Source organism: Kryptolebias marmoratus, linkage group LG16 (genome assembly GCF_001649575.2).
Source record: "Kryptolebias marmoratus isolate JLee-2015 linkage group LG16, ASM164957v2, whole genome shotgun sequence".
NCBI classification, from domain to species: Eukaryota; Metazoa; Chordata; class Actinopteri; order Cyprinodontiformes; family Rivulidae; genus Kryptolebias; species Kryptolebias marmoratus.
The window spans coordinates 10,204,792-10,215,170 of NC_051445.1; the positions used below are offsets into that span (position 1 = coordinate 10,204,792).

The 10,379-nt window shown below is 43.9% G+C and overlaps 1 protein-coding gene across 4 annotated transcripts in view; it reads left to right on the top strand.

The window, feature by feature from the left end:
• rasip1 (Ras interacting protein 1) overlaps window positions 1-9,452 on the top strand; it is a 10,316-nt gene extending 864 nt beyond the window's left edge. For 2 of the 4 annotated variants that reach the window (XM_017415356.3, XM_017415358.3), the window contains exons 2-16: window positions 217-365; window positions 1,429-1,874; window positions 2,004-2,264; window positions 2,357-2,592; window positions 2,703-2,867; window positions 3,347-3,551; window positions 3,647-3,945; window positions 4,041-4,202; window positions 5,264-5,304; window positions 5,598-5,752; window positions 5,894-6,006; window positions 6,911-7,205; window positions 7,403-7,566; window positions 8,794-8,935; window positions 9,014-9,452. In XM_017415356.3, coding sequence (XP_017270845.1) covers window positions 244-365; window positions 1,429-1,874; window positions 2,004-2,264; window positions 2,357-2,592; window positions 2,703-2,867; window positions 3,347-3,551; window positions 3,647-3,945; window positions 4,041-4,202; window positions 5,264-5,304; window positions 5,598-5,752; window positions 5,894-6,006; window positions 6,911-7,205; window positions 7,403-7,566; window positions 8,794-8,935; window positions 9,014-9,192 — 2,985 coding nt within the window. In that variant the 5' untranslated portion in view covers window positions 217-243 and the 3' untranslated portion in view covers window positions 9,193-9,452. Of the gene's footprint in view, window positions 1-100; window positions 366-1,428; window positions 1,875-2,003; window positions 2,265-2,356; window positions 2,593-2,702; window positions 2,868-3,346; window positions 3,552-3,646; window positions 3,946-4,040; window positions 4,203-5,263; window positions 5,305-5,597; window positions 5,753-5,893; window positions 6,007-6,910; window positions 7,206-7,402; window positions 7,567-8,793; window positions 8,936-9,013 lie in introns of all 4 variants that reach the window. The other 2 variants (XM_037980513.1, XM_017415357.3) reach the window with 2 other exon arrangements.
• The last annotated feature ends 927 nt before the right edge of the window (window positions 9,453-10,379 follow it).

Below are 10,379 nucleotides of genomic sequence, written 5' to 3' on the forward strand. Positions count from 1 at the left end.
TAATTTGTCCTTGTTTGTCTTCACCACGCTGACAACCTGCCGTAGGTATCCTGTTTGTCTTTTTTGATAATGACATCATGTTATTGTTTTATTGTTTCAGTCCTGCTTTTGATGACACACACACGTGTGCAGCTTGAACACGGACTGGAGGAAACTTTACATTCATGGACTTTTGAAACGTGACAGATTATTGAATTGTTAAAAAATTGATTTCAGCTTCATATATCCACTCCTCCTGGTCAGATGGAGGGGCCTGGCAGTCCTCGCTTCAGAAAGCTGCATTTTCCAGTCGGTTTGTGGATCAACTCTCCCAGGAAACATTTTGCCAAACTAGGACGTCGTTGGCCCAGCGCCATCTCTGTCAAGTCAGTCTGAACTTATTCTAATTTTCAGTTTTAGTTTCCTAATTTTTTATGGCTGTCAGCTATAGTACAATTTATGATAAGTATTTGTGTGTTGATGCCATCTTATCTTACTTCCACTGATACACACTTAAAACTGCTGGGTTATTTTGGTAACTCAATTGTTGGGGAACGTTGTTGGGTTGTTTTGACCAAATATTTGGTCAAAAAGTTTGACCCAGTGGTTGGATCGAAGACGAACCATGTTATTCATCACAGTCTGCCATTTTAAGCCAGAAGGTGATCAAACCTGACTGGACCTCTACTTTAGGATGTAATAAGTAAAGGTAAGACAGTAAAAACAACTTATAAGACGATATTGAGCCTGGTTGGCTTTGTTAAAAACTTTACTTTGCACCAGGAAGTGAGTTTAGGTTTACTAGCTGATGCTAACAGCCATTAGCACCAGGTAGCTGGCATCAACCCAAGCTGTATTAATCTAATTACCCCAATTTGGGGTTGTTATTTATTTAATTTAGCAAATGGATAATTTCAACCCAATTTTGGGGTTGAAAATTTTGTGGTATGTTGGGTCAAACTTATAAACCATCCCTGGTGAGTTAAAATTAATCAGGGTTGGCTCTGTCCAAAAATGACCCAGCGCTGGGTTACAAGCCGGGTTCCGTTGTGCTCCAAGATTTACACAGTAAATGCATTTATGTTCTGTTCTGTTCCTGTTATTACTAATTGTCACTAGAGGGCACCACCTTGACAGAATAGGGCAGAAGAGAATGTGTTGGTAGAAATAACAGAGTAAGATACAGGAGATACGGGACAACACCGTAATCTGTGATGGCGTCTGGCGTAACGGCACAGTTACTGTAATAAAGTGTTTTATTTCAACTGGCACTACAGGCTGTTTTTAACCCAGCAGGTTTTAGTGTGTATCCTTTCAGCCCTGTTAGCTTCCCCTGTCTTATTTTGGTCTTTGTTGTTTTTCAGTTATAATTTACAGCTGACTTCGTGACTTCCTTTGTCCTTCCTGTCCCCTCCATCTGTCTCCCGCCTCCCTCCCTGTTGTGTCCAGGTCCACCACCAGCTCTGACGCAGCCTCGCTCCACGAAGCCCCCTCTGCCCCTTCCTCTTCCCTTTCTAACTCCACCCCCTCGCTGGCTTCCCCTTCCCCATCCCCGTCTCCTTCCCCGGCCGTCCTCAGGCCTCGGCCCACTGGCCCCCAGTCTCGCACGAAGCGCCTCTCCCATCTCTTCCTGAGGAGGCGCTCCAACAGCGACCGGGACCGGGCGGTGGGGGAGACGGAGAGAGAGATCTGGGCTCATTCGGCTGCCCCTTCCTCCCACCACTACGTGCCCCCTGGCTCCTCCTCGGGCCTGATCAAAATCTATGGGGATGCTCTCTACGGTGGAGCCAACTATCGCTCCCTGCTCGCCAACATTCACTCCACAGCCAGGCAGCTAATTGGCCAGGTCATCACTCGCTACACTGACAGAGAACGGGAGGATACGGATGATGCAGGTATGAGAGACAACAGTTTTCTCTCATTTGGACCTCTGCTGAGCAACCAATTGGTAATGACTTAACATAAAAATAACCAGCAGCGTAAGGGAAAAATAACTGCCCTCCTCTTCCTTCATGACCTTTTAGTTGTCCAGAGACACAGCCCTGAGGACTTCCTGTTGTGTGATGTCATTGGAAAGCCTGTTCAGCAGCCAGATGGCGCTACCAAATGGGAGACAGAGTGCCGCAGAAGTGTTGCCCCATGGGAATGTCCTTTATTGTTAGTGGACATGTGGCGGCCTAAGGACGGGTTTGAGCGACGCTTTGAAATCCAAAGGAAGGAAGACTATGAGAGAGAGGAACAAGAGAGGGAGAAGGAGCGGGAGAAGGAGGGGGAGAACTTCAGAGGTTTGTGTCACACTCGGCATATGGCAGCACGTGAAACTCGGGCTCCAAATACGTTACACAACTGATGGGTTCTGTGATTGTCTGCACAACAGGTGTGCGCTGGCGACGGAGCAGAATGGCATCTGGACCAGAAGAGGGCGAGCGCGGTCACCGGGGAAGGAACAGTGATCTCCGGAGAAGCATCAGCGACATGAACTTGAGTCTGCGCCGTCGTCAAGGCAATCACGTCGGCAATGATCTGCGTGGTTCGGGCAACCGCCCCAACAACAGCGGAGGGGTGCCGGACAGAAAGAACATCGTGAGCATGATCAACCCGCAGCCAGGAGAGGTAACCAAGATGGTAACAGTCAGTAAAACATTGCGCTTCGTCTAAAGCTGTTGTCTTTTTCACTTCAGGGTAAGTGCATCTAACCCTCATTTCTTCAACCATCTCTTCAGGTTAGAGCATCAAGACCTGAAGCGAAGGTCCGATGGACGAATCAGCCAGCGGACGATGAGAAGGATTATTCCACTTGTGACATGGAAGTGATGTCACAAAGCCTGATCCTTCCACCCACAGACCGGCCCTACTTCCTGTTGCTGCAGGGCTATGATCAGAGCAAGGCAAGACATGCTGACAGATGATATCATACACAGAAAAAGTCATAAACACCCACACCTTGCACGTGCGCTCAATGACATGCACATAAACACTTGTGGCTTATGTGCACATATGTAAATGAAGAGCAGCGGAGTTGTGCAGAGCAACACGCATGCACACACCCAGAACATGACATCATACCTGCATGTCTGTAATCGCCACATACCATCAAGGTTCCCATCCCTCTACAGGCATCTCCCATTCAGAGTTCAGCACAAAGCAACACAAAGCCTCAACAATTCACCCGTCCTGCACACAAAACCCCTCTGTGCACATCACTCCATCTCACACAATGACCTCATACAGGTCCCGATTGTTACAAACTGTGATACACTTCAGTCCCCATCAACAACCTTCTGTTTAGCTTAACGTTCGATGGAAGGTTGATAGAAACTTAGCAGATAACGGACCTCCCTGATTGTCTGATGTGTGTTTCGTGTAGGATTTTGTTTTGTACATCATGACGGGGCATACACATGTGTTTGGGAGAAAACCCACAATGAAGGAGAGAGAGAAGGATAGAGAAAGAGAGAGGAAGGGGAAGAAGCCTTTGAAGGTGGACACGTTCCTGTCCGCTCCTGACCTTTTGGTCAGACACCTGCTGGTCAGGAGAGACGCTGCAGTTCCAGAGACGCCCACTGGAGAAGGTACCAAAACCCCTCAATCTAAAAAAAAAAACCAAAATAATCATATCATAAAGTTTGATTAAATTAAATCCATGTTTTAAATGATTCCATCCTAGCTCTGATGCGGCCCTTCAGAGGAGGTGCAGTCACGCACAATGGAGTGGCCCTGTACAGGGAGACTGTCCTGAGGCCTGGGGACGTGATTGGTCTGGGGAACCACTTCCTGTTTTTGTACCGTGACCCTCGTGTGACTCCTGCCCCGCCGCTTGCGCTGACGCTGCCATGGCAAGCTGACACCTCCACCACCTGCTGCCCTTCAGGTCTGGTGGACAGACAGGAGGCGCTGAGGCATTATCTCGGGTCCACTGAGGCGGCGTTGAAGTTCCATTCTCGTCATGCAGATACCTTGTTACAGGTGAGACACCCAGAAAATAGGTGTAAATAAACTCTACCATTTGCCCAATAGCAAATAGTGACATAATTCATATTTCTCCTTTTCTTTTCTTTCAGGAGATAATCACTAAAAATTCCTCTCCAGACTCTGGTGGGGGGCCTTTAGCTCCCGCATATCTGCTGTCAATCATGATTGATCACGCCTCCAAACACCTGGACCCTGCTCTCACACCACAGATATTACTCAAATCAGCCAATCTAATCAAAGAAATTGTCTGGGTAAGCAAAATAGAAAAACACAAAATTATATTATGCTGCACAAAATGAGCCTTGGAGGTAAAAACGCAACAAATCCACCTATGATAAAAGTCACCCAGGTCAGCTTTTATGAGACTTTAACTACAAGTTTGATGTTTACTTTAAAAATTGTACATCAGTTTTTGCTAAGGTGCAGTTAATTCTGATTAAAAAACTATAATTCTATATTAGATAACTTCAAAACAACAGTTCAGATCCTTTAAAGTGGTGTTTTGTGGAAAAGGCTATAAATATCTCACCTGTTGTAGATAGCTCTCCGAACGAGATCATTTCGGAGAAATAGAGTTTTTAAACTGGATCGATGAGCTAATGGCTAGTCCAAGCAGAAGCAAAATCCAAGCTGATGCTGTTGTCTTAAAACAACTCCAGTCTTAAATATTTCACTGTGATTTATGTAAAAGCAATTTTATAAACTGTTTCACATTACATAGACAAGTCATATCACAGGTTTTTTTAATATATAGCTTGTTTATAGAACGCCATTTTTTGTTACAGAAAAACACATTCATTTACCTTGTTTCCTGTGTGGAACCATATGAACATGTTAAACATGTTCCGAAATCACACAGGAAACATGTGGTTCAGCTTTTTCCCAAATTTTAAGGCAATTTAGTGCAATTGATTTTGAGAAATTTGATGAGACACTGTCTACCAGCAAAGCTATGCAGCAGCTAATAAAATCAACTGAACTTATAAAAGTTCCCATGATGTCTAAGATTGGCCACGATGACTGTTTCGCAGGATAGCACTTCATGACCACAGTTAAACAAACTTGGCAGGGGAAAAAACCAGCAGGTAGGCAGAGTGAGATTACCACATTCAGTCAGACAGGAGAAAAAACCAGCAGGCAGACACATTGGCCTTCGTTGTGGCCTGCCGGGTGGCGAACAGGAGTGAGGATGAGCTGATGTCACCTCCCTCCTGCTGGAAAATGTGCCGTAATTGTCCTGGCTGCAGGGCCAGACTCTGTCACCCCTCCTCCACCCCCACACTAAAAGATGTGTCTCAAACTCTCTTCGCAGGATAACATTAAGGAATTCGGGGATAAGCATCCCACGCAAAAGTAAGAAGATTTTATGCTCTGTGTAATGTTTCCTCTGTTTAGAGATCTCCTGCTGAGTGATTCATGATACCTTTGTGCTTGTGCTGTTATGTCTTTGGGAAATTTTTGTGGTATGATGACAACGTTGTAAAACAATCATGATGAAGAAAAGCCTCAAATATAGCCGGGTAATAATAGCTCAGTCTATTTTTACTTTCATTGTGGCGTGCGTCTCGTTTAAAACACAAACAGACCAGTCACAGGAGAACGTGCACAATAACATAACTCTGGAATTACCTAAATGTTGTGTGCAGTTCCACAGAACAAGAAGTGGAGATAAGCACGCCTAATGTCCAAAAGCTGTCGTCCGACCTGCGGCCCCTCATGTTCTGGATGTCAAACGCAACAGAGCTCCTCAACTTCTTCCAGGTCAAGGTTGAAAACATGGAGAAGGAGTGGGAATTTGAAGGTAAGAGGAGTTTGGAAACCCTGGAAATTACTGGCTCGGGGAGTTTGACAGTTTTAAATTAGCAGAAAACGTTTTTGCCAGCTCAGAAAGAGAAGCTGCTGCCAAGCCTCTAATTGATCTTGCTGATTGTTTCTTGGAAAGCCCCCGGGGATCCGGTTCTGACAGCCGACATGGACACCTGCTCAGAGGCTCTGGCACAGCTGGATGATGTCATTATGCACACCTTCCAGCAGTGTGTGTATCACCTCACCAAGGTAAAGCAAAACAAAACAGACAAACAAACAACCTCGCTCCACCTTGTGTAAAAACCATAGTTTAACTTTTTGTGTCATGCTGCATATGAAGTAGATCCAAACTCCACGAAGAACAAACAAGTGGCCTTTTTGAGGACATAATTTGTTTGTTTTTTTAAAGTAAAAATCATGCAACCCAATCTCTTCTGGATAATTGAAATTGTTAAAATTATAAACATGATTACAATGTCTCTTACAACTCCAACCTGAACGTTGACTTCACGATTATTTGAGAAATAACACAAAATAAGACCAAACAGACGTATTGTCTTCAGTACATCTGAGGAGGGAGGAGAGGACGTGAGGTAAAATCCTTTTTTAGTTATCTTTCAGGCCTTTGCTGTTTAGTTAGACAGTTTGTTTTTGAAGTTGGGCTGCGTGGAGTAGTTAAGAGCAGTCAGTATCTTACCTGCAGTATGGAGCGGTCCGATAGAGATCTGTTTGGAGAATCAGGGTGATGCTTGAATGAAGGAGTCAAGCAAAGAGCTCTTAAGGGACATTCAAGAATAAACTTCCACCATCTAAAACAACTCAAAGTGACACTTTTTAAAAAGAACATAGCTGCGTGCCTGTTGCTACGTATTATTTAAAGAAGCAACTTAACCTGAGATGTTGTAGGTTTGTGACAAAATGACAAGTGACTCAAATGACTCAGCTCATCAAAGTTCAACTAAGTTTAACAGACATCAGTTTATGAGTTAATCTCAAATTATGACCTGACAATGGCCATAAGAAGAAGAAATAAGAATCTCGATCAGGGTCCCTGGAGCTCACATGATTGTGCTGAACTGCATAGTTTTAATGGACAACGCTTCAGCCAAAGTATATTTATTAACTAAAGTTTCTGTCCTGTCTGCCCACAAAGACCCTGTACTCCCTCCTTCCAGCTCTCCTGGACACCAACCCCTTTTCCAACGAGGACAAGGAGAAAGAAAAGGATGGTGCTTGCGGCGCCGAGGGAGAAGAGAAGAAAGACGGCGAGGGAGACGTGGACGACGTGTCCATCTTGCCTCCTAAGGTTGCTGGACTGGTGGAGGTGTACCGCTGCTCCCTGATGCTGTCTCGTGAGGCGTGTCTGTCTCCGCCACTCACCTCCCAGACTTTTGGTTACCTCTTCTTCTTCACCAACACTTCCCTGCTAAATACTTTGCTGGAAAGAGGTGAGAAGGCCTTGAGTAAATGAAGCGTGTTAGTTTTACCAAGCAGGAGGCAACAAGTAGCAACTCTGAGTCACAAAGCAACAATTAGAATATGTATCTAAAATTACAGGATATGAAAATACTTTTTCAGAAGAAATACTCTTCTGTTGGTTGTTTTGTATGACTTCTGTTTTCTTCACGTCATTTTTTTTTTCCAGATGGGCTGTTTTCATGGTCCAGAGCTGTCCAGATCCGTACAAACCTGGACCTGGTTCTGGACTGGCTGCAGGGCGCAGGGTTAGGAGACATAGCTTCCGAATTTATGAAGAAACTGTCGGTCACCGTCAACTTTCTGTGCATTCCCAAAACCCGACTCATTCAGGTAACGCGTGCCAGCATTGTCTCGATTTAGCCAGAGGTCTGGAACATGGAAAACCCAAAAAAATCTAACGAGACTAATTCTGTAAGAATCAAGTGAAAACAACAAACAGAAGTGATTCAGCTGCATGACAATGATACTGCATGAGTCTGTGTGTGTGTGCATGTTTGTCTGTTGTTATAGAAAAATATCTCATGAACCAGAGGACAGATTTTACTGAAACGCTCAGAAAGCATCTATAGCTGGTTAACCTATAGCAACTACAGCTAATTGACCTTAACAAACACAAAAATGGCTTGAATTTAGTCAAACTTACAGCGATAGAGCTTAAGTCTGATGTCGGAGTAGCAGAGAGTCATTCACAATTCAAACTCCAAGCTCTAACAATTCACTCAAGATATTACATGAGATTCTGCAGAACATTATTCTCAACTTTTGACCTAAACAGCGATAATGTTGTCTTTTCACAACAAAAGCTGATCTTTTAGTATACACATAAATGCTGAAATGTAAGCAAAAAACCTGCTCAGAGTTCAGTGACGCAACATTCAAACCTGCAGCTGTGCACAACTATATGTCTGAGTCTGTCGCTTCCCCACTTCATGGTTAATTAGTCTGTCTTTGCTTAACCCGCTCTCCACAAGTTGAAAAAAGGAGGATAAAGACCAGAAACAAATATGAGATTTAGCTTAGGTAACAAAAAGACAAGTCAGATTTATTTATATGGCTCTTTTTAGTAACAAGGCGGTTCAAAGGACATTCGGTGTACATTTCTGAGTTTCCTTTCTCTTTATTGTGTTTGTTTCTTTGTTTTGTTGCCTATAAAAGGTCTGTAAATTTACAATTCCAAAAGTCAACATCATAGGCTCAAATTATCTCTGAATAAACTCAATGTTCCTGAATCGCCTTTTATTTGTCCGCAAACATGCACGTTAGGCCGCCTTCAGGCCCAGGCCTCCCTTGAAAAAGAGATCTCAGATCTCAGTGGGATTTGCCTGGTTAAAGAAAGGTAAATAAATAAATAAATATTTGCAGTTTAGCTGTTTTCCTCATTTTCTTGATGCTGTAACGCAACATGACTAGTGGCAGACCTAACAAAAAAACGTGTTTCTGTCAAGCACTTTATAGAAAAAATGGAGTATGTTTTAACAACGAAGCATAAAATCATACTTTAAGATTTATTAACAGTTAATAACTGTAATGTGGGCTCTTTGATGTCTTGTATTTCAGTCGTCCTGGTCCAGTCTAAAGGAAGAGCACGAACTGTTAAGTCCTGCCCAGCTGCACCACCTGCTCACCCACTACAAGCTGGGACCAGCCAGAGCTTCACCAGCGTCCTGGGCTCCTCCACCCAGCACAGACCTGAGTGAAGGTAAAAAAATTTAATGCCAGGATTTAACAATTACTTGCTAGGTTTGTTGTGTTTTTATCTTTTTTTGTTATCTTTTAGACATCTTTGAGAGCTTTCTGGACCACCCTCCTCTCATCCTGCCCAATGAGACGCCCCGCCTCGACCTGTCGCAGCCAATCCCGAGCCCCGAGCTCCAGAAGGAAGTGACACGTCTCCGCACCTTCCTGTGGGGACTCGACCAGGACGAGCTCCCTGCCAATCAGAGGACTCGGCTCTGAAGAGGACAAGCACCAGAAAAAAAAGCCCTGTGTTTGATCTTCATATCACTTCATTTACTCAGTTCTTTTCAAAATATATTTCCAAAGAAAACACTTATACTGGTATTGTTATGTCTGATTCCATTGAAAACAGGGAGTAGACGGCCATATCTGCTGGGCCACATAGTGTTATGCTTTCTATGACTCTTTCACTTGGCTTCCCTGTATGTTTTGAAATGACTTGTTTTTAATAAAATGCTGAATTCTTGTCTAAAAGCCTTTCCAGTTTCCGTTTGGTTATTGTTTCCCACAGCAGGGCCCTTGGGGCTTGGCACGCTTCTCGACTCCCACACCATAAAAATCATTCCACAAGGTGGCGATGCAGGACTCGTTCCCCCTTGGCGTTAAATGATGAGTCTGCAGGTAGAATTGCTTGCTGATCCATTATCATCTGCTCCAAAGGCACCACCTTTGTTTTCTCTTATTTCTGGGCTAAAGTCAGCTGTCATAAAAGCCCAGTTCCCAGACTTGAAAGCTGGTTGATGAGGCACACTGATTAGTAGGGATTCCACTTTCATTAATGTGGTACAACCCTATAAAAAGTATGTTTAATTCAGCACAAAGCAGCTGTCAGGACCACACAGCAGTCAGGTGATTTCACCATTCAGGGTGACTAAGTTGAACTCGTTGGTCACAATTTTGTCATATTCGGTCAGTTTCTCTGTCTAGTCTGCCAGATGTTCTGTAAAAATAATTCACCGCTTTTTTTTCTCTGTTTTGAGACAGAGGCTCTGTGACGTCTCAGAAAACGAAACTTATTGTGCTGCTCCCTTGGTGTGCAGTCAAATGGCTTCCTTTCTTCCGGTCAGCTTCAGCTCCTTTACGGTAAAAAGCTTGACAAAACATCAGTCCCGTGAGAAAGCCCTGCTTACATCATCTGCCTGCTGCGTCCGGTTCTCTCCTCGATTCCTTACTGAGCTGCTGTCAAAAAAACACGACTGGTTATAGATCATGAATCATGTAAAGAAGATCTCTGTGGTTAACATTTATCAATTAGGTGATTGTAATCACTCTCATTTGAAATTCAATGTGGTGAATGAGTGAGAGGGAGACCGTGTTTGTGTGCTAATTTCAGCTTTCCAGTAATGTCATACAGATGTAGTCTGTAGGTTTATAATTAAACACAGATGGGGGGTTCAGGCTGGTAT